The sequence below is a fragment of the Sapajus apella genome, unplaced genomic scaffold (assembly GCF_009761245.1).
Source record: "Sapajus apella isolate SASKATOON/1434 unplaced genomic scaffold, GSC_monkey_1.0 scaffold18, whole genome shotgun sequence".
NCBI lineage: Eukaryota > Metazoa > Chordata > Mammalia > Primates > Cebidae > Sapajus > Sapajus apella.
The window spans coordinates 5,930,854-5,954,485 of NW_022436958.1; the positions used below are offsets into that span (position 1 = coordinate 5,930,854).

The 23,632-nt window shown below is 33.8% G+C and overlaps 1 protein-coding gene across 2 annotated transcripts in view; it reads right to left on the reverse strand.

The window, feature by feature from the left end:
* The window catches only part of LRP1B (LDL receptor related protein 1B), a 1,894,725-nt gene that overhangs the window by 1,559,963 nt on the left and 311,130 nt on the right, over positions 1-23,632 (reverse strand). For both annotated transcript variants that reach the window (XM_032286208.1, XM_032286207.1), the window contains exon 2: positions 1,306-1,428. In XM_032286208.1, coding sequence (XP_032142099.1) covers positions 1,306-1,428 — 123 coding nt within the window. The remainder of the gene's footprint in view (positions 1-1,305; positions 1,429-23,632) is intronic.

Below are 23,632 nucleotides of genomic sequence, written 5' to 3' on the forward strand. Positions count from 1 at the left end.
ATGTTGTAGTATGTACGAGAGTACTTCATTCCTTGCCATTACCAAGTAATATTCCTCCATATGGGTTTATCACAATTTATTCATTAGAATTTTTAAAATTAATATTTTATTTTTTAACTTATCTTCCTAGAGCCTTGTCTATGCTATAAGGAGTCTAGTAAAGGGCTTTTAAAGGTTTTTGGGAGTTAACTAGTAAAAATTGGAAATGTAGTATAAATGACTATAACCTCTTCCTGTGGAAAAAGTGATTGGCTCAAAATAAAGAGAAGCAATTCATGCAAATATTCGAGTTTTTACTTTTTGAGAAACCTTAAAAAACTGTCAAACACAAAGGAAATTAATAAGCATTTGACTCTAACAGCAAGGTTTTCTTCAGAACTGTCTCCAAGACTTGTAAACAGGTAGATGAAAATGGCAAATGGAACCAATAATTGTTATTTCTATAATATCAAGCAATGAAGATGGTGGATTTTTTTTAACGTTAACTTCATGTGGTTTAAGGTTAACCTCACGTGGTTACTCTGGGGATTACATTGATATGTCAGCATACCTGATTGCCTGAGGAGCACAGGTTGATTGAGAAGTTCTAGAAATGTCACTATCAATATTCAGGGAACTGTTTAGACCCTTTATAAGTGAGTTTTTAAAAAAGTTGGGCATATTTAGCTATGGTCATATTATTATTTATAATTTCGTTATGGTGGTATTTATAACACGAAATAAACCTTCAGTGGATTCCAAGTTATAGCAGTGCAACTGTGATTAGGACTCATGTATGCTAGGGGTTTCTTAATCTGATAGTATAAAGGCAAAGATCTTAACTCTATGAATGAATAAAGTTTCTATCTTTCAGGCTCAAAAGAAAATATGTGCAATTATTTGTATAATGCCCTGAGATATTAATATAAATAACATGAGAACTAAAGCTTCATTTCCCCAATATTCCTTCTGTCTCAAAATGTGTGAGATAATTTATTGGAGAAGGTCTCTTTTCCTTTTAAGGCTACATTTTAAATATTTTTTTCTCACGTCATTTTTTTCTAGTGTTAACACAATCATGCTGAATTAATTAACCTCACATTTTTTTCCTTTCATAAGTTAATTCACACTCCAAAACTGCATTTTATGCCTTTCTTCACATACTCATTTTTTAAAAAAGCAGAAACAAAAGGTTTCAAGTTTCTTAGGCTATTTGGAAAAAAAAAAAAAAAGAATCAGATACAACAGCAGTCATCCATGAAAACAACTGACATTTAGTTTCACATGTAAGGTAAATCCAAATGGCATGAGAACCTTTGTACTCACAGGTATCTAAAGACTCGTCTGAATCATCAGGGCAGTCAGGGTCCCCATCACACAGCCAGCTCTGGGAGACACAAGTCACGTGATCGTGGCAAAGAAATTCACCAGGATCACACAACTGCTGATCTGAAAATGAAAATGTTTCAAAATAAAATATGAATGATCTGAACATGAGCAGAAGGAGCAGTACAAAGATGAAACATGAGAAAGCAACGCATAAAAGGTACATGAATATGATCCACACTTTCTGTTCAGCAGCAAAGACAAACCAATTATTTTTCTAATTTTAACTGCTCAGCTCAAACACACAATTTTACACTTGACTTTGTTATAAGTTCACACAATCTGTTCTGGAAATAGTTAGAAATTCTGTTTGTGTTTATGACTAGGGGCTTTATCAGATCAAAGATGGAATATAAATATTCCAGCAAATAAGTTTTATATAAGATGTTGAATCAAAGCAGAAGCTCTTGAGCATAGAAATTTTAGTTTCTTTCTCAGCTCTGGGAGGAAGAAAAAAATCAGTTGAGTTAAATATTAATATTATAGTTAAAATCCATTTCTGAGTATTCAGTTTTTAACCATCCATCCTGATACTGGGGCTTCACATCTCTACATGAGTTGGGTCCCCAATATCACAGCATTTTCTTCCTTTTCTTGCCATGACTTCCAAGGTGACAACTTCTGCTCCAAGAAGGCAGAAGTGATAGCAAACTTCCATAAGGGTTTTTTCCTATCTCAAATTTTCTACAGTTGGTTGTGACTAAAAGTCTGCTATTTTCCTTCCTTTGTTTCAGAATATTTGAAATCTGCAGCCCTTTCTCAAGTTCTCACAAACTCATCAGATGTTTGTTTTTCACAATATATTTACTTATATCCTGTGAATCCCTTTAAAAAATAATTATTTTTTACACCTTAATATGTCTGAAATAGGAATGTTTCTTACAATGATGGCCTCTGAATGTGAAGCAGTGTTGGGAACACCTTAGCCATTATGTTCCACCAGTACTTTTGTTATCTGCATGTAAAAAAAACTTAAGATTTAAAAAAATCTATCATTACATAGGTCTCAGTGAGCTCTTTCAGTGAATATTTCATAAAAATTCTAAGTGATACGAAAGCATTAGGCCATAACTTACTTGATAACTTTGCCTTAGCAATATAGAAAATAATACTATATCATACTCTCAATAGTATCCTAGATTGGATAAAATACGGTACATCTTTTCTTTCTCTCCCTCAACTTCCCTCCACCTGAGACTAGCAGTGTAAATTTCAGTAGATATGCATTACAAACACACATATATCTAAAATCTACAAATGTGGGTATAAGAATAGCCTTTTCCATTCTCAAACTATAGATATTTTATATTTTCATTAAGTTCACCACCAACACCACACTCATCAATACCACTGTCATCATTGATTTTTACATGAAGCTGTTTGAGCATACTTTGTATTTGGACAAGACTTGGTGTTGTAGAATCAAAGATGTAGAAGCCAGACTTTGTCTTAAAGGTCCCAAAAGACTAGTTGCACCTACAGATCTCATGCCCCCCAAAAAATGATTAAAGAAGAGAACACGGGAAGAGACAGATTGAGACAAATAAAAAAATAGTTTTTGGATATTTGCATTCCTCTAAAGATGGATTGGCTTTGGATAAGTGAAATACAGAACATTCCAGGTAAAGTTTAAACAGTGGCTAAGATAATAATTATTATGGTGCATTTGAGAAAAAATCAATTTTCTGCTGAAAATGAAATGGCATTCAGGTAGTGAGACCTAGGTTTTCTCCACCAAACAGTGGTGTGTGATATTTATAAGTCTGCTTGAATGCTGAAGGAGGAGGGCTTACATTTTGCTTTAGGCTGTCATATAACTTTTGAAGTTAATATAGAAAAAGAGCATGGAATAAAATTCAAATTATTTGCTTACAGATAAAGGAACCATATAATTTATCTCCAGGCTGAGAGAGTTCTCAGACTGAAAGTAGGTTTATTAGTAATTACACTGGGACAACAGGTATAAACCAAGTTTATCCCAGAAAAGTCAGAACAGATGTTCATTGTAGCTATAGCTACTTTGTGTTTGAGCTATGATCTTGAAATACTAGATTTTATCTCCATTCCTCCCAAACCATAACAAATGGTTATGCGGAGGAGAAATGTCATTGCACAGTGTGTGACTCAGTGAATAATTGATAGTTACTTGGTGAAAATATAAAGAAGAAGGCCATAAAAGTAACTCATGGTGTTGGAATTGAGTATCTGAAAAACATAGGTCAGGACCCGTAATGAAGGACCTTGATTGCCATTGGAAGTATTTTGTCTATAATTTGAAGTCATGGAAAATACTAAGGAAAAGATATTTAATAATAAAACATGCTACAAAGCCATCTCCTAAAAGACTTAACAATTGTCTAGAGAAGAGTTCAAGATGACTGGACTAAGGTACTAGGGAATTAGATGAAGACTCTGATCCCAGTGATGTGAAGTATGAGTTAAGAACTGGTGACTAAATATTTGAAAATCTCCCATGTATCTTCACGTATATAGTCTTAAACAATGGATGGTGTCATAAAACCAAGACACGACATACAGGTAGAAAAGATAGACTGAGTACATGTGTACATATGTCTGTGAGCCCACTCATGGGGGGGAGCTGAACAATATTAGAAATAATAATGAATATTTAATGTAGCACAAAAAGCACTTTCGCCACTCTGTCTCAATTTGTTCATTCATTTATTTATGCAATACATTATGAATTTCTACTGTGTTCTAGGCACGGGGGATACAATAATGAAAATAAATATATAAAAATAGGGCAGAATTCCTGCTATCGTGGATCTTACATTTTAATGGGAAGAGAGAAAAACAAAACAAATGAGCTAATTGTATAGCATATTAAAAGATAAAACCTTATTGAGGGAAATAAAACAGAGATGGGGATTGAGGGTTAGAGTTTGGAGGCAGGGACAATTTTAAATAGGTGGTCAGAGTATATGTCAAAGAATATGACATTTGAGTAAACACTGAAGCAAGGTGAGAGTGACACGCATTTGAATAAAAGGCCAAGGGCTAAGGATGTGAGGCAGGAGGAACACTAAGGAGGCCAAAGTGGCTGCAGGAAAAGATGAATTAGGAAAAGATGTGGTCAGAGTACCATATCTGAGGAGATCAGATAAAGGTTTTGTTTTACTAAAAACAAACAAACAAAAAACAGGATGGAAGACCATTAAAAGATTCTGAGCAGTGTAACAGTGTTGCAGTTTTTCACTCCAGTAGTTCTGCAAGGCACAGGGAGTGTTACAGCTCATTGACTCCTGCGCCAGCAGCTCAGTGGGTGGGAGCGTTACAGCTCTTTGCTTTTGTCATTCAGAGTTCCGGATTCTTGTCCCACAACCAAGAATAAGGCACACAGACTGGAGAGGGTTAAGGCAAAGATTTATTAAGTGACAGAAAAGATCTCAGCAGCAAGAGGGAGCCCAAAAGATGGTTGCTGGCTGTGGGGCTAAGTTTGGGGTTTTTATGGACTGGGAATGAGGAGGAGTGGGTTGACTGGTCTGTGAGCTGTTTTTGAAAATGTACCATTTGGAAGGAGACAGGATAGTACAAAGAACCAATAGGAGGCAGAAGGGAACATTTGGCCCACAGAGCTGGAGTGATGTTTCACTTTACCCAAATGAAGACTTCGCCTGTGGCCAAGAAAGACAGGTATATGTAAAACAAATGAAAAGTAAGAGACATTTGGGAGGAAGAGCACAAAACGGAACAAAGGCACCAAAGGGAGACAAATATACCCAAAAAAGCAGTGAAATTTGTTCATCTGGGCTCACAGAGTGGGTGTTTCCATTTAGGGATGTGGGCTTTTCCTTATTTGGGGCCTGAAACTTGATTTTCAGGCTGTTCTTGGTTTAGAGAAGTTCCACGGAGGGCCTGCCCTAACTGCTGGCCTGCCTGCTTTCTTCCTTTCTCCTCTCTCATCAGGATCTGGCTTACTTTTTAAAGAATCATTTTGGCTACTGTGCTGAGAATATATACTAGAGTGAAGTGAAGGTAGAAGCAGGGAGATCAACTGGAATGTTATTGCAACCATCCAGGTGAGAGGAGATAGTACTGTGGAAAGACGGGTTGGTTGAATAGAATTTCAAGACCGTATTTAAAGAGGAAACTAGACTCAAATATTATGCTCACCATTTAGTAAATGCCAGAATCTTAAATTCAGATAGTTGGACCCAAACATATGACTTTCTAACCATTTAAAAATTATACTGAGTATGGGATGTTTTGGAAACATCCAAGAAAAAATATCTAGTCAGTGAAGTATTTATATCTATAACTAAGGAGACTGGGTAAAACTGGCAACCAGAGAGAGAACTGGGGCTACACGACGTTAGTAAAAAACTAGAGGAATAGACATAGGGGTAGATTAAATTGAAGTGAGAGGAGTGTGGGGGATAAATAGCTGGTCAAGAGAAAGAGGCAAAGAGCTAAGAGTAGGTCAGGCAGGGAGACAGAGGAAAGAAAGTTCAGCCACAGATACAGGAGGAGGATGCAGGGGGCAAGGAGATTTACTAAAGTTATGAGAAATTTCAATAAAGGAATCACTTATGACAAAATTCAAATACAGTGAGTTCTAAAAATCTGGAGTAGACTCATAGCCTGAGGGAAAGGTACCACCAGAGAAAGAGACTGGAGGCCCCAGAAAAAGGTGAAAGTAGAGCCATGTGCCCAAGAAAAACATATAGAGGTGGAATAAGAATAGAAACAATAGTAGAAACACTTGTCCTGAGGAAAAAAAGATAGAAAAATGAAATAGATAAATTTTTAACTGTTATGGAAGAAAGTTAACATAGTCTTCATCAGTTGTATTTTCTCAAAAAACTGAGGAGCAGGATTAGTTTTAGAAATTTGAAGAAGGTGGAACATGAAAGTGTTGTAAAGGTTTAGAGTAATTGCTGTTAGAAAAGGAATCAACTAAGAATTTGTGGAAGAACAACTTTGTAATAACAAGGAGTATTCAGCTAAGGTTAAAAGTTGACAGTGGATGTTTTGTTCATTTTATTTTGTTTTAATGTCCAAAGTTTCACCTATATGGAACCATAGATAGAGAATAATTCTTTGGGAAAATCCCAGAAGAAAATCCCTTGGGAAAATATGCAAACCACCTGTGATGGTTAATACTGTCAACTTGATTGGATTGAAGGATGGGAAGTATTGTTCCTGTGTGTCTGTGAGGGTGCTGCCAAAGGAGATTAACATTTGAGTCAGTGGACTGACAGAGGCAGACCTACCCTCAATCTAGGTGCGCACAATTTAATCGGCTGCCAGTGTCGCCAGAATAAAAGCAGGCAGAAGAAGGGGAGGACTAGACTGGCTGAGTCTTGAGGCATCCATCTTTCTCCTGTGCTAGATGCTTTCTGCCCTCAAATATCAGACTCTAAGTTCTTCAGCTTTTGAATTTGGACACTAGTGATTTGCCAGGGTCTCTCAGGCCTTCAGATACAGACTGAAGACTACACTCTCAGTTTCCCTACTTTTGAGGTCAGGGGACTCAGACTGGCCGCCTGTCTCCTCAGCTTGCAGACGGCCTATTGTGGGACTTCACCTTGTGATCGTGTGAGTCAATTCTCATAGTCAAGCCCCCTTCATACATTCATCTATCCTATTAGTTCTGTCCCTTTAGAGAGCCTTGACTAATCTACCACCGATCCTCAATACTCACATGTATGTAGAGATATACACAAATTCATCATGCTTCAAAATGACATTTTTTTTTTTTCAGGGGTAAGATAGACCTAATGGGATTTGCCTAATGAGCCTATGTTATCAGCTTGCTAAGGCAAGTTTCAATATTTAAAGACAATTTATATTGTTACAGTTTTGGGATATTTTATATTATCCCTCTAGGAAACAGCAGATAAGAACAGCATGCTATATAATGCACCTATTTATTTTTAAACCAGATATTCCATTTCAAAGTCACTTTTTAAAAACATTAGTTATAGGAATCAAGTGAATGAATTTTCAGTATTTCAAGGTGATTACTTAAAAATATGGCCACTGGATTGAATTCCTTGAATCAGAAGCTAAATATGTTGTATATAGATGTGTTTTTCATTTAGCCTATTTAATGCTTCATCCCACACTTCTGAGATAGGCAGACTAATCTTATTTTAAATGTCTTCCTATTATATGAAACATAGTGTTTTACACTGTAATTAAAACAAGGAGCTTATGAAAATTTGAAGGCAGTTTCACTTACATCCCTAAGGACAAAGATCAAAGCTAGTACCATGTATATCTCTTTATAATAATAGATCCTTGCAATCAAAAGACATGAAAAGATTAGGACAAGCATAGCCTACACAGTTTACTCATTTTGGATTCACCCTGGCATGAGAAAGGCTTAGTATAATTATCCTTCTTCATTTATATGAAAACATCTAATTATGTATTTTAATAGTTTATAAATATTTTTGAAAGTTTGATATAGTCATAGATGAAACAATGTATATACCTGAGTTGTCACAGACTAGCTAATTTATATTTTCTCATTTTAAAATCAAGATGAACTGCAAATTTTGATCTTTTCAGAAAATAATAACTGTCTAAGTCAAATACTAAAACTAACATCTATCAATAGGGGTCTACTTTACAACTATGTAGCCCCCAGCTCCTTGAATATTTTGCCATGATTAATTTACAAAAATCTTTTGCCATTTTTCCTAAAAGTTCACTTGTTATACTAATGCTATATATACTCATCTTATCTCAATAAGTTGCCTATTGAATACATAAGTGGACACTATGGAAAAACTTTAAGGAAACATAAATAATTCACTGTAGTAGCTAGTTGCAAATTAAACATAAAGGAGGGATAACATTTATTCAACATCAATACCCCCAGGAATTCAGATAATTAGGTTTCAAAATACTTTTAAAGCATAGGTAAATTAAAGAATACATACAGTCTTCTGAACAGCTAAGTATTAGGGAAATGCTATGACTTATGTTTTCAGAGTTTAGTTAACATCAAATATTTATTTATTGTCTCTAGGTCTCATTGCTAATTTAAACATAGGGTGATTCATACTACAACACTCATAACTGCTAAAAGAGAAATATGGTTATACTTCCTTTTGTCTCATATAGCAGACAATGAATTTATTACCAAGAGAACTGAATTTTTGTAGAGGCCTACAGAAAATATTACAAATACAACTTCAAATTTTGACAAAGCTCATGTAATGTTACAAGAACAATGCTAGTTATCAAATATCAAGAAGTACCTTAATCCCTTTCCTTTACGTTCACCTGCCTCTGAAAACTGTGCATATGTACATTAAGAATAAATTGCTCAGAATTCCGTTTAAATTGTTTTTCATAATAATTTCTTCTACTGTCATTTTGCCACTTCAACATACACTTTTTAACCCTCCTCACTGTTCTATTTGATTTCCCTAAATATAATATTCATATACTTTTACTGTTATATTCCTTTGCTTGGAATGCCCTTTCCTATCTAGCAAACTTGTAATTATTCACTAAAGTCTAATGACATTTTAGATTCTTTAATAAAAACTTTCCCAGTGGACTTTTTCCCAGTGAACTTTTTCTTTCTCCGTCACTGGATCCACAACACTCTACTCAAAACGCCAAAAAGCTTCTATGGTACTTCATTTTATGCATTGTACCTACTGTGTGATGAGCTGCTGGGGGCAAGGGTTTCTGTCCTAAGACTTCATGTTTGCAATAACAAAAGACTTCAGGGCTGCAGGACACTATGTTACGTGAGATAAGCCAGGAAAAGAAAGTTAAACATCACATGTTCTCATTCATATGTGGAAGCTAAAAAAGTTGATCTTACAGAAGTAAAAAGTGGAACAGAGGATACTAGGAGCTGGGAAGGATAGTGGGACAGGAAGGATAGGAAGAAATTTGTTACAAAATTGTATCTAGATAGGAGAAATAATTTCTAGTGTTCTCTATCACTGTAGAATTACTATGATTAACAATAATATATTATAGTTTCAAATAGAAGGAGGATGTTGGACATTCCCAACACCAATAAATAATAAATCTTTGAGATGATAGATATGCTAATTACCCTGATCTCATCACTGTACAATACATGTATAGTAACATTACCTATCCCACAAATATGTACAATTATGTCAATTAAAAATATAATTAAAGAAGACTTCAATGAAAAACAGACCAAAGTTTCTGACAATAATTATACATTATTTTTGCAAAAAGAGGGGCTAAAAGAAAAACCAAAGCAATACGAGTATTCTGTGTTTTATTTTCAGGATGATAAATAGCTTTTTTAGTTAATCACTAAAATAAAATTAAGCTCTCCCATGGTTAAAATGAAATACCTGAATAGTAAAGATTATACTATATAAAATTAAAATATCCGTGAAAACTGAAAAGCAAACTTGAGATTCAGTGTTACCCTCCAGAGTCTCTTAAAGACTGCTGAAAATTAGACTTTTACAATAGCTGGCGTGAAATGGTAACTTAGCCAAATATGTTATAGTTTTTTGCAAAAGATTATTCCTTGAGTAATATCACATCTGCAACCACAAGATAAAATGTAACTAACTATCTTAAGCCTATAAATAATAGGAATAGAAAAATGCTTAGATTATGTACATTTTAAGGGGCTTAGGGTTGGGAAAGGCAGACCAAAAATGCTTGAACTAGGATAGTTTCATTTTGCAAAGAGAATAGATTTCCTTCACAAAATGGGTGGCTTATTGAAAAATAAACCCTATTGGACACTATAATTCACACATAGTGAATATAATATCACAATTCACGATACCACTAATCTATGATAAACCCCTCCTGAAAAATCAGCAGAGGCTTGAATTCGAAGGGCTTTGAGTGATTAAAAGTATTGAAATATTTGTATTTCAATAGTATAACATGGTTCTTAATCAGTAATTTCCATTTTCATGTTAAGACAATATTAATAATTAGAAACTGAGTCTACAGACATAATGCATGTATACCCACATGACATGTAAACGAGTTTGCATATTTTAAGTTTGGTGCACAATTCCAGCTACAGCTCATTCATCCTTGAAACTAAGACAGATTGAGAGACAAGCCACATAAGGATAAAATGTGAAATTGACTCAAATTGAATAAGAGCCCCTTGGTAGGCTGAATAATGGCACCCCAAAGAAAATCACATCCTAATTCCTCGAACCTGTGGATATGTCACCTTACATAGTAAAAGGGACTTTGCAGATGTGATTAAGTAAAGGATCCTGAGATGGGGGATTATCCTAGATTATCCTAGTGGACCTATTATCATCACAAGGGTGCTTGTTAGAGGGAGATCAGAGAGCAGAGAAGTACATGTGCCATGAAAGAAGAAGCTGTAGTTTAAGAAAGGGGCCAAGCATCAAGGAATGTGGGCTAACTCTGGAGGCTGGTAAAGACAGGGAAATGGATCATCACCTAGAGCCTCCAAAAGAAGTCAGCCCAGTGAGCACTCTTTAGGCTTCTGACTCCTATGCTGTAAGACAGAAATTTGTATTGCTTTGAGTCTCTCCATTTGTGGTAATTTGTTACAATGGCAAAAAAGAGACGAAAACAATTTTCCAGTCTCATGTCACAGACAAGACATGACATGTGTTAGGCTGATCTAATGAGTAAGAAACAAGCAAGTTGCAAGCTAGTGTACCATTAAAGGCCTTTTTCTCTTTAGTCAATTTCTTTTAGTTTCAACATGGTCTACTTTTACATAAATTGGCTTTTCTTCTCCTTGATGTAAAATGTCAGTCCCAATACACTGGTACAGGATGAAGGCCAACAATAATGACTAGAAGCACATGACAGAATTTTATGAAAAATCTTATACATGGTTAATAAGTCATAAATAGCTGGCATCTCTGTATGAGAAATATATGAATTGGGAGGTATATATTTTTGTGTACAATTGTGTATACATGTTTTTATTCTTGGGAGATGGAAAAATACAAAAATATGATAATATCCTTCACCAAAAAGTCATAATTAATAGTATATTTTTATGCTTTCTATTGGATGCTACCAAATGTGTAATCATTCCATGCCTTATTAAGCACCAAGTGTTTTTGGAGCTGCAGATGGCAATTTGTACTCACAAAACATCTTATATAAAACGGAGACAAAATTGAAAACTTGAAGAAGTACATTATCCCCAGGAAGAAGCTTTGCTCATTTATCATTTCTATCATAATGAACAAATGAAAAGTACCTTTGTAAACATTTCAAATCCAATTTGACATTTAATTTTCAGGGAAAAAGTAGAGATTTTTTTTTCTGTAATAATTTAAACACTGGTAGGTTTCTTGGATTCTTTAGGCAGTGATATAGAGAATTACAAGGGATTCTACATAGATTTATTTGGATCTACTTCTTTACCACGAAATACACACACACACACACACACACACACACACACACACACACACCCACCCACCCACCCACCCAAATAAAAATCCTGTCTTTTACTTAGCAAGAGACAAAGGATATACATTCAGTGGAATAAAGTTGACACATTCAACGTGGTTGGCTGGAGTTTTTATTATCATTGGACTAATGCTTTACAGTTGTGTGTTCTTTTCTGAAACTTCAGTAGAAATGCTCTATTGCATTTTTCAAAAGCCCATTCAAATGAATCAGCAAGAGTTATTTCCTATACTACCCTGTTAAGAAAGGAGAAAATTTTGACATCTCCCTCATAAATGTAAAAGAAAAAGCCTAAATTATTGACATTTCCTTGCAGGCTCTATTATCTAAATCCTGCATGATCCTCATCCAATCTCCCATGGGATACCAAAATCCACATCTTTTTTTCTCATCTCTAGACTTAGTGAGACATGAAGCAGATGGTTAGACTTTGGCTTTTTCAGGGATGTGAAATATACTATCTATTATGCTATGTTTTAACCATTAAAAGCCCTTCAAATACTATAATTTTTTTCATCTCATTATTTTAATCTTAAAATATATTTTCATTGATAATTCCTTACTCCCTATTTTAAAAATTTCTAAATGTATTCATTTATTTAATACTCATTTACTTCACACCAAAGTAGGCATTAAGAATATAATGAGGAGACAACTGGGGTCTTATCCTACAAGCTGCTGGTGGTTTAGTAAAGGGGTGGGCAAAAATAGAAATATTTACAATCATGTGAGGTAGGTGCTAATATAGGTGCATCTGGAGTGCTGTTGGAAGAACAATGAAAATAGAACAACTCATACAGTGGACAGAGGTAGAGTTGGGAGTTCAGATAAGGCGAAGATGTGCAGAATATATTGTTAATTGCCTACACAGCAGCAGTCTTTGCCATCTTGAAAAATACCACTTTCCACTATGGAAATAGGGAAGGCTGTATGCTTCCTCTCCCCATATCTCTTACAGTTAGTACATGGACATGCAGCCTGTGTTGATGACTGACAACTGAGATGAAGAGTTATTTAGGACTGTCCCTAGAAAAGGTTTCCTTTCTACTAAAAGGAAAATAAAACAAAAAAGAAAAGAAAAGCCAAGCCTGTGAAGAGAAGCTCTCCTGCGTTGCTCTAGATTATGAGCATTTCAGGTCTGGAGCAGCCATAGCCACCTTGAGAGTATGAGACTAAGCCAGAACATGAAGGCCAGCACAGTGAGGATGAGGAGGTGGAAAGTGCTCAGCACTTGGGTGTTGGGTGATATTCATGATATCGTTATTGCTTAGTCATTGTGTGTTGGGTGATCATGCTAACAATCAGAAGTAACTGGCACAGTCATTAGAGAAGCATTCCCAAAAGGGCGTTTCTTCAGCATTTTAATAAAAGGATACAAGACTGTCAAGCTGAGTAGGCAAAGGACAGAATACCGAACGAAAGGGAGATCACAAAGGGGAAACATGGCATGTTAAGGGAATATTAAATAATAATTCGTATTAGACTAAGCTTAGGCTCAACAACGATTTTGCTGTTGTTGTTTTGAAACAGGGTCTTACTCTAGCCCAGGCTGGAGTGTGGTGGCAAGATCATAGCTCACTGCAACCTTCATCTCCCAGGCTCAAGCAATCCTCTGTCAGCCTCTGGAGCAGCTAGGACTATAGGTGCCCACCACCATGACAGTATATTAATTTTTTTTTTTTTTTTAGTAGAGATGAGATCTCTCTATGTTGCCCAGGTTGGTCTTGAACTCCTGAGCTCAAGTGATCTGCTTGCCTTGACCTTCAAAAATGCCGTGAATATAGGTTTGAGCCACGGAGCCTGGCCTGGACTAAAGTAGAAATAAGTTGAGAAATTAGGTTGAATGCTTACTTCGTTTTGCTTGAATATAGGCAATATTTTAATGCCCTTTTTGTAACCATTCAGGTAGGTTATTTACTTTTCATTATTTTAAGTTGGTAGATTTTGAAAATAACTTTTTGTGGGAGATATAATTATTCATACCATAAGGAGTAATAATAGTTATTGAATGTTCATTATGTGCCACATGCTAAATTAAACAATTTGTATATTTTATTTCATGCTTACAAAAATGTATTAATTGCATCTAACAAATCGGGTGAAACTGTTCAGAGAGTTAAATAACTTTTTCAATGCTACTCAACTAGCAAGATCAGGATATAAATATACACCTGACAAATAGCCTGTTCTCGTAACCCTACATGAAAATTTTCTCAAGCTGGGTTCTCCTGGCATTTTGAGTACAACAGCTTTTGCAATGGGAATATATTTAGTACAACGCACTGCTAGGTATTACACAGCAGCATTGCCTTCAGTGATTGTAACAGCCCCTAACATCTCCACACGTACATGTGCCTGCACTACAAATGCTGTACTAAAGACACCTGCTTGGAAACCATATAAACATTATTAATACTTAGCCTGCATACAGCTATTGATATGTGGCACAAACCTTATATTTTCTAAACAGGCCTCAATGCTTTCTACTTTTTAAATCTTTCCCACCTGCTCACTGATACTTAAAATTCCATTTATGTGAGTCTCAGCTCTACCAAAGTGAAATGGTTAGGCTCTGTGTTCCCATCCTAATCTCATCTCAAATTGTAATCCCCATGTTCTAGGGAGGGACCTGCTGAGATATGACTGTATCATGGGAATGGTTTCCCTGATGCTGTTCTCTGGATAGTGAGGGAGTTCTCACACGATCTGATGATTTTTAAAGTGGTAATTTACCCTGTGAGCTTTCTCTCCTACTGCCTTGTGAAGAAGGAGCTTTTTTCTCCTTTGTCTTTTGCTATGATTGTAACTTTCCTGAAGTCTCCCCAAGCACGCAGAACTGTGAGTCAATTAAACCTCTTTATTTATAAATTACCCAGTCTCAAGGAGTTCCTTGTAGCAGTGTGAAAACAGGCTAATACAAAAGGTAACAACTATCTCTGAAAAAAGTAAACCTTTTTAATTCATTTATTTAAAACTTAGTGAATAACAGATCAAAGAATTTATGGAGATGGGGCTATCATGACGATATAGCACAGATAAAAAGACTGAACAGTAAAAACAAAGGAGTTTGGAGTACCAGAGGCCTACCCTTGTGATTTTGTCAGGAGTCTCCTTCCCTAGTATTCTTTGGAATCAAAGGCATGGAGTAAATGAACTTCATCCCTGTTTATTTCAACTGCATTATCAAATAAATATTTTAAATGTATGAAAGCCCTCTAGAAAATAAAAAGATAGTGAGAGTGATTTTTCTAGACTGATTACTTTTTTGTAGACATCTATCTAAATCCTAAATTACCAAATGAGAATAACATGTTCATTCATTAATGTGATGGGGGACAGAGGTCTTAGGTAGGTGGACTTATGTTATTCCAGTAGTTATGAAATATGAAGAAAAGTTCAATGGGTTTCCCAAACATAACCACAAGAAACACAGATAATTAAGTGCTTCTCTACAGAAGACACATGTCATGAGAATTAAAGTGAAATCTCATCTAAGTAATTATTACTTTATTAAAAGAAGAGGCCTATTGTAACATTTTAATATTAACATAAAATTAGAAAAGGTAGTCATAAGGGCCTAAAGGAATATAAATTAAACCTCATGTTTTCAGAAGTGACATAAATGCACATATTTTCTCACATTATGCCAGTGCATGTTCATTTTTCCATAATAAATTACCGAGAAACAGTGTAATTCAACAACACACGTATTAAGTCACATTACCAGGCTATGAATTAGAGTGTTATGGTCAAATTTTGTGGATACTTTAATTATATATGTTTTATTTAGTTGAAATAAGGATACAGAAGACAATCGAAAAGAAAAAAATCGAATCTTCTGAAGTTGACCACTCCTAGACAATAGCTGCTATTGCATTTTCCTATGTTCTTGCAGACTATTCTATATAGAAAAATACATATAAACTGTCAGGGATTTAAAAATATTCAATATATATTGTTCTGTATATTGCCGTTTTACTTAAAATATTTTAAATTTATCTTCATATAGGCAAATGTAGTTCTATATAATACATTTAATAAGAATATGATATATTATTATGTGACTTTTCCATACTTTTCAAAAGTTTTAAAAATAGTTAATAGGTAAAATTAAAAGTTGTAATAACTCTGAAAGTAATCTTCAGTCAGTTGACTCACTTTAAAAATAAATTACCAATTGAGTAAAAGTGAGATTTTTCAAAAGAATTTATTTATAGAATTTTTATGCACTTAGACAAATTGCCATTCAAAGATAGAGTCAAAATTTACATTACAGCATTACTTTTATCTCAAACCTACATTTATTTTTTTTAAATCTTTATTGGTCCAAGAGATTCTGTCATTTTACATATGTGCGTTTCTGTCAACCTCAAACATTTTCTACCTGCTTTCTGATCATTTTTAAGGACATGCAAATTTTGAGAGAGCCAATTGATGAGAGATGCTGGGAAAAATTCTATGAGACCCAACTGTCCTTGTGCCTGCCACACACATAATCTTTTAAGAAAATTTAGATTTTAAATAAAATTTTAACCTCCTTCTTAACGTGCATTCTTAAAATCAGTATCCTTCTCAGAAAGATAGCTTCAGAGCTGCTCTGAGGCAGCTACATATACAATTTCATAATTAGAAGTTATTTTGTTGAATTATCCTCCTAAATGCTCTTTTAATATGTGTGGCTGGCTAATTTTCCGAAAGAGCTTTGCCCCTTTACTTCTGAAATAAATCTCTAATAGAGTTTTCCAAAATGTTTGAATATTAATTTTTTATGAGTAACATACTCTTTCCCTGTAAACGTTTATGTTTTTTATATGGGAGGGGAAGTCAAAATACTTCCTCTGTTTGGAGGAAGCTCAGCCCTAGTTCTGTCTGACCAGCCTTCATTATAAGGCCATTTAGAAGACCCTAGGTATGGTCTTTCTCATGTGACTAATGCCACACAGAAGAAATTCTACATGAGAAATCAGGAGAATTGACAACAAAAGACCACTCCTTCAGCAGATGGTGGAGCATTATATAGCCAGTATTTAGATATTGCTTGATGGGCAATGAAAGAAGTATTTTTTTTTATTTGACATTTTGAAATTTCTACTGCATCAAAATTAATCTATTTAAGTGCAATCTAATTTAGGCACAGGAGGCACTGCCTAAATCTAAGTTAGGCAAATTTTGGCATATCCTGAAGATAGAATTTATTTTAGCATTCACCACACTTTCTTTAAAAATCCACATACACAAATAAAGAGTAAGTATTGCTTAAAAACTACATGTATCTATGTACCTTATCTATATATCCATCTATATACTCATATCTTTATGTATACTCTTTAGGCATATGTTTATATACCCTTAAAGTTATATCATAAAGTTGCATATATACATACATGAAAAAGTAACATCAAAGCTATCTGTCACCTTTGAATCAGTGTGGAATGTTTTCTATTTTCCTTAGTTATCTAAAAACAAAATGTGCCAAAAATCTAGCTGGTTTCAATCTTTTTACTTGTAAGATTTGGATCCTCAGTCTTCTTATTTGAGTATTTATATTTCTTCCTCTTCAGAACTTAGTAAGCCATAAAAATTATTCCTAAAATTATACTATTATAAAGAATTGAAGTTTATTTTTCATAAAATAAGTCAAATCTGAAGATTTCTTATAAATTGGATGCTCTTCTCTTTTGAGAAGTGGTTAGATATATTTTAAAAATCTGCTGGTTGATTATCAAAGACCAATCTAGATGAATTATAAAATCTATATTCTATAGAATAGTAAGCTCTATGAATGTGCTAAGACAAAATATGAGTATATGATACCTATAATATATATTTTGAGAGATTATCAGCAGATGATTAGGAAGGTAATTTTTAATAATTTTAACAATTCTTGCTTTGATTAATATTACCTATGAATAAAATCTGACTTCCATATGATTGAAGTATCTTTCGCTTTAATTAAATAAACTCTTGGAAGAAATTTGAATGTTTAAGTCATCATAAAATGTATTTATTTATTTATTTTATTTTAATAGAGACAGGTCTTGCTTTGTTACCTAAGCAGGAGTGCAGTGGCTCAAACAGAGCTCACTGTTGCTTCCACCCCGCAAGGTCCAGTGATCCTCCCACCTCACCCCCCAAAGTAGCTGGGACTATGGGTGCATGCCACCATGCTTTCCTAATTTTTTTCATTTTTTTGGTATAGACAGGGTTTTGTCATATTGCCCTGACTGGTCTTGAACTCCTGAGTTCAAGTGATCCACCTGCTTTGGCCTCCCAAAGTGCCAGGGTTGAAGGTGTGAGCCACTGAGCTTAACTTAAAATATATTATATTAAAAACCCAATGGCTAGTAAGAGATCAGGACAAGTTAACATTTAGATAATAAAGATGATTATAAGTGCCATGTCACATTTCTGTTAAACTCATAACTCCCCAAACTATGTTCTACGTTCAAGAAGTTTAAATTAATTTTAATTTTTACAAATTAAAAATACATATGTTAATAAAATATCTCATTATGCCTTTATCTAACTTATTACTATTCACTATATGCATTCATGTTTTTGTTTCCCAAGGATATTTAGTGTTTCTTTGATCTGGAACGATAAACAAAATTATGTTAAATATTAGGTATCTTAAACATTTACAACACACATTTTAATTAATTATGGCAAAATTATGAAAAACTACCAAAGGAACACATTTCTCTATCATTATTTAAATGACAGCAGTGTGGTAATTGAATTTAAGAATTCAAAAATTTAAATAAAGTAAATTTAAAATTTTTGATGGGCGGGTAGAATATAATAAATAATAGGAAGTTCAACCAAACTGTAAAATTTTACTCAATGTAAAAAAATACAGAAACTAAAGAGATGCAGAATAGATGTTAGGACAATAGATATTTCTATAAAGAATGGAGAAAAGATTGAATAAGTAATATTCTCAAGAGAACTGACTCAGGTTACCTCCCAAAATCATACCCTTTGGGGAAGTTTCTAACTTTTCTGTCTTTTAAGTGGATTTTTCAGAAGGTATTTGTTGAGCTGGTTTCACAGGACGCCTTCAACCTGGTCAAAGCTGATTGAACCAGGGATAGGCACATGACCCAAGGCAGCCAATGATGTGGTCTAATAAAAAAACTCTTTCCCATAGGGATGACTGTATGTAATCAGTTGGATCTGGTAACCAGTAGGATTAATCAGTATTAAGGTAGTAAGCAATCAGTAGGATCACTCTTCCCTGTCATGGTAAGTTAACTGGATAATCAGAATAATAAAAAGGGACTTTGAAAGTCTATAAGTGGAACAAAAGCTATAAGATTTTTTTTTCTTTCTTTTTTTACTTCATGGGGTAGATTTGGAATCAAATGGTAAAAGCATTTGTTGAGTTATTTGCTAATTGTATCACCTTGGTCCAGCCATTGAACTCTGCCTATTCCAGTTCCCAAACTGGGAACTGGGGAAGTAACAGTTAGTATCACATATAATTTTTGCAATAACTGTAGCATAAGATACATAAAGCAAACATTACTATCAGACAAGAGTAAGCAATCAATATGTTAGCTATTTATATTTTTACTAACATTATATTAGTACTAGACACCTAGTGAGTTTTTTGCCCTCAATTTCTTTCTATTCTTGGAGTTAATAAGACAGACTGGACACTTCTGTGTTCCCACCAAATATAATTTTATAATCGTTTCTGGATACTTTTAAGGTCTAGCTGGAAAATAAGATTCTTATTTCTCTCCTTTCCACATGAACTTGAGCTAACTTGAGTGATTAAAAAAAAAAAAAAAAACTCTTTCTTGTTCTAAAGAGCAGATAAGTAATGCAAATATGAATTACAGGAAAAAATATTTAAGGATGAGATTTTCCAAAAAAAAATTCTGCTGCTCCTATTCTGACTCTCTGACAAGGGACAAATTTGTGTCTAGCAGCATATTTTGTTCCTTTGCTTCTGATTTGAAGATGGAAGTTGACGCAGAGATATTTAAAGTTTTTCTTAGCATGCTGATATTTGAAGATGAAAAATCTGGTGGATAATTGTGTTCAATATTTTACTTTTGTAATGGATAAATGGCAAGTTTGAGATTTCTGGACTCTAAAACAAGGAGGGACAGGGGAAAAGTCTGAACACTATGTATTTTTTTTCAGTGGCTTTATCTATTGTATGTTCTCCACCTCCCCCAATGAGATTTGGGTCATATACATGTTCACCTTTGAATCTTTTCTCTTACCTGAACTATTTTCAACAAAGTCTTAAAATTTTTTCATAAGGTTATATTTAATGCATGAATAATATCCTTTATTATGTCTACACTAAATATTCAAGATTTCCACCCAATTTGATTGCAGACATTTTCTGTAGCTCAAAGATTTAGAATAAGAGCATGAGGAAAAGTGTATACTTTTAGATGGTTTAGGGGTTGTGTCAAATGTTGGGAAATGTGTGTAAATGCTCCTAACATAGAAGAATGAAAATAACACCACTGACAAAAGCAGCAAAATATTAGGTAATTATGTGCAGGGAGGATTATAAGTAAAAATTTTTAACCAAAATCTGTATTTTACTTACATGTCATTCATTAAAAATCATGTTATATGTTTAATTGATATCATAGTAAGCGTTCCTCCTCTAAGGAAAACCGTAACCTTGGGAATTCCTCCTTAAGCTGAGAAATTAGCTTAATAGAAGAAATTAGAATTAATAGAAGAAAACAGAATAAAAATACAGCATTTGGTAACAGGAGTCACTCCCATTGGGAATCCACATTTCTGGTAGTCGGCATTACTTGCCTTGCCTAATTTTTACAATTTCTAACCTAATCAACTCTCAACTTTCTTATTTACTATATGAAACAATTTTTAGCATTTGAGAAACCTAAAAGTAAATTGAATCTATGAAATAATATCTAAACCCTGGAACAGACAAATCATCATTCCTTTTCTCAGAAGATCACCCAACACAGAACACATTCCAAAATTCCTCATAAATGTATATAAAGTATTTTTATTATCTATTTTTAAATATTTACTATTTCAGCAACTTATAGTGGCAAATAAAGCTAAAAGTGTTTCTCTTACCTTATTCCTACTGGTACCTGAAATAGCTCTTTCAGTGGGATATTCTATAATTTAAGTGTAGATAACACCTGCACTAGTGATTCATTAGTTTAAATAAGGATAAAAATGTAAACTCAGTGGATTCTTACATTTAAATAAATTTTAAAATCAAGAATTTAATACATTTGACCTCTTGAAAGTTTGGTGTAACTGAAAACAGAAAGAAAAACTGTAAGTTAGCAGACAAGATGCTGGGTCTCAAACTGATTTCTGATGCTTTCTCTTCCACAAGTGACTCTAAGGATTTGGTCCTGCTATAGGTCATCTAGAAAGCTGAGCATAGCTAAGTGTATCTTTAAAATTCTCCTAATGCTCCTGTAGTTTGACTGTTGTAGATATATACACAAAAGAAATATTCAGAGTTTGATACTTTTCTTTTGAAATTCCCTTTAGTGAAAATTTGCTAGGTTAGTTTTATTTAAATACATTAATTTCATTTCTTAATAGCCTTATCTTGCCTTTGAGCAACTTACTTTTACCTACTTCATTTATCCAACTTTGCTCTCCAAGTTATTTTTGTTAATTTCTAAAAAGAAATTAATTTGCACATCCAAGGACTAAAAAATAGTCACTTTTTATATATAAAATAATATGAATATAAATTATACCTCAGCAAAGCTAACCTTAAAATAATATGACAAAAGTTTTCAACTCAATTTTCAGATCTTTGTTGTAGACATAGTATTTTGAAAAAATAATTTTTAGAATAATGAGATGAACCCTGAGGTGACTTCTTCAAAGTATACTATCTACATCTGGCATATATTTGAAATCATTTAAACTGGGCAATGATTTGTATGTGATTTGATATTTTTTCCTTTTTCAAACCCACTACTAATTTCTGAGGTTTCTAAGTAAAAACCATTTGTGTTGGCATGTAACAAATCTGGTTTACACATAGAAAACCCCTACAATTATGTATCATTATGTATTATAATATATTATAGTATTGAGACTTTTTCTTTTCAGAGAACATTTCCTGATTAGTAATCTAATGAAGATTCTTATTTCGTTCTTCTTCAGCTCCTCAAAACCAAAGGGAGAATATTTTAAGGAGAGATATCCAAAACAAGTTTTCTCATGGAAATCTGTGCTGTCTCAAAATCAATAGTTAACTAAGTTGGTTTTGGGATCCTCTGCATTAGAGTCACCTTGAATGGAGGTTAAGCAAAAGCAACTCCCAGTTCCTGATTAGCATTTCTGGTGGGTAGGGTCATGAAATCATAATTTTATAAAGCTCCTCAGGTAATCCCCAGGCACACTGAAGTTTGAGGACCTTTAACATAGAGTGTGTGCACTTCTTTGTTAATATTAATATTTTTATGTAATTTAGACCTTAAAAGATCCCTCTTCTTCATTATATTTTAAGTAATCTAACACATATCTTACAGCAAGCACTATATCTTCAATTTGAAACATCTAGATCTCTTGTTAATGTAAGATCTTAATAACAGTCTTGTATGTCCATCTGAGTTATTGGGGTGTGCCTAGCCTTTCGGAATTGACTTTTCTTCCACATGTTCCTTTACAGATGGCATTCTGTCATCAGTTCCTGCCAAGGACACATCCCAGTGTTGTGGGCTCTGGCTTATTACTGTTTTCTGGACATTCTTTAAGGGAAATAATAGAAAATTACAAATGTAAAATTAACTAAACAATTGGATATTTATTTAAAATGTGAAAGAAATTACAACATATCACAAAATTTTTTTTAAATGTTGACAACTACATAAAATGCCAATTAAAAAGTTAACACAATGTTTTTATTGATTAACTTATATACCTCTATAACATCTTTTTCCTACAGCTACTTTAATTATATATAGGTAAAATTATATGATATATAAATATGTATATAATTCGTATATAGTATATAAAATATACTTTATTATATTTATATGTTATATACTAAAATTGAATTATATATACATATATCTTTTATATATTTATATATATTACATATATGTTGATTATTATTTTGCTTTGTAGGCCAGGCTGAAGTGCAATGGTGCAAGTACAGCTCACTGCAGCCTCAAACGCTGGGGCTCAAGTGAGCCTCCCACATCAGCCTCCTGAGTAGCTGGGACTACAGATGCATGTCACCACACCTGGCTAATTATTTTTTTTTATAGTTTGTAGAAATGGGATCTTGTTATATTTCTGAGGCAAGTTTTGAACTCCTGGCCTCGAGTAATCTTTCCACGTTGGCCTCCCAAAATGCTGAGATTACAGGGGTGAGCACCCACACTTGATACAAATTGCTTTAGCTATGATTTCTACAGAGAGAATAGAAAGTTAACCCAGTCTTTTCTCTTAAATATTTGGTAAAATAGTTGTATTAACATCATTAGCTTAGAAAAGTTTTTTTCTTTTTCTTTTTTTAAGTTTCATGACTTGCTATGGAATGCGACAGGGAAAGTACATGGTTGTCATATTTGAGGAAACCTCTATATAGGTTTGTTTCATATATAAGTTGCAATAATTGAAATAATTCTCTGTAGAGTAACTTCTAGCTTCACTTTACAAATACTTTTTCTTTACTGTCCACATTCTTCAAATGTCATTCAGCATATTCAAACTGTGACATGACCTCTGGTCTTATGCCTGTGTGTTCTGGTGTTGGGTATGCCAATTCAATGAGTAGAAGCCAATAATATACTATAAGTGTATGACATAGTGGTTATGAATAACTTAACTATACATAGAAGTAACTATGAATCATATAAATTGT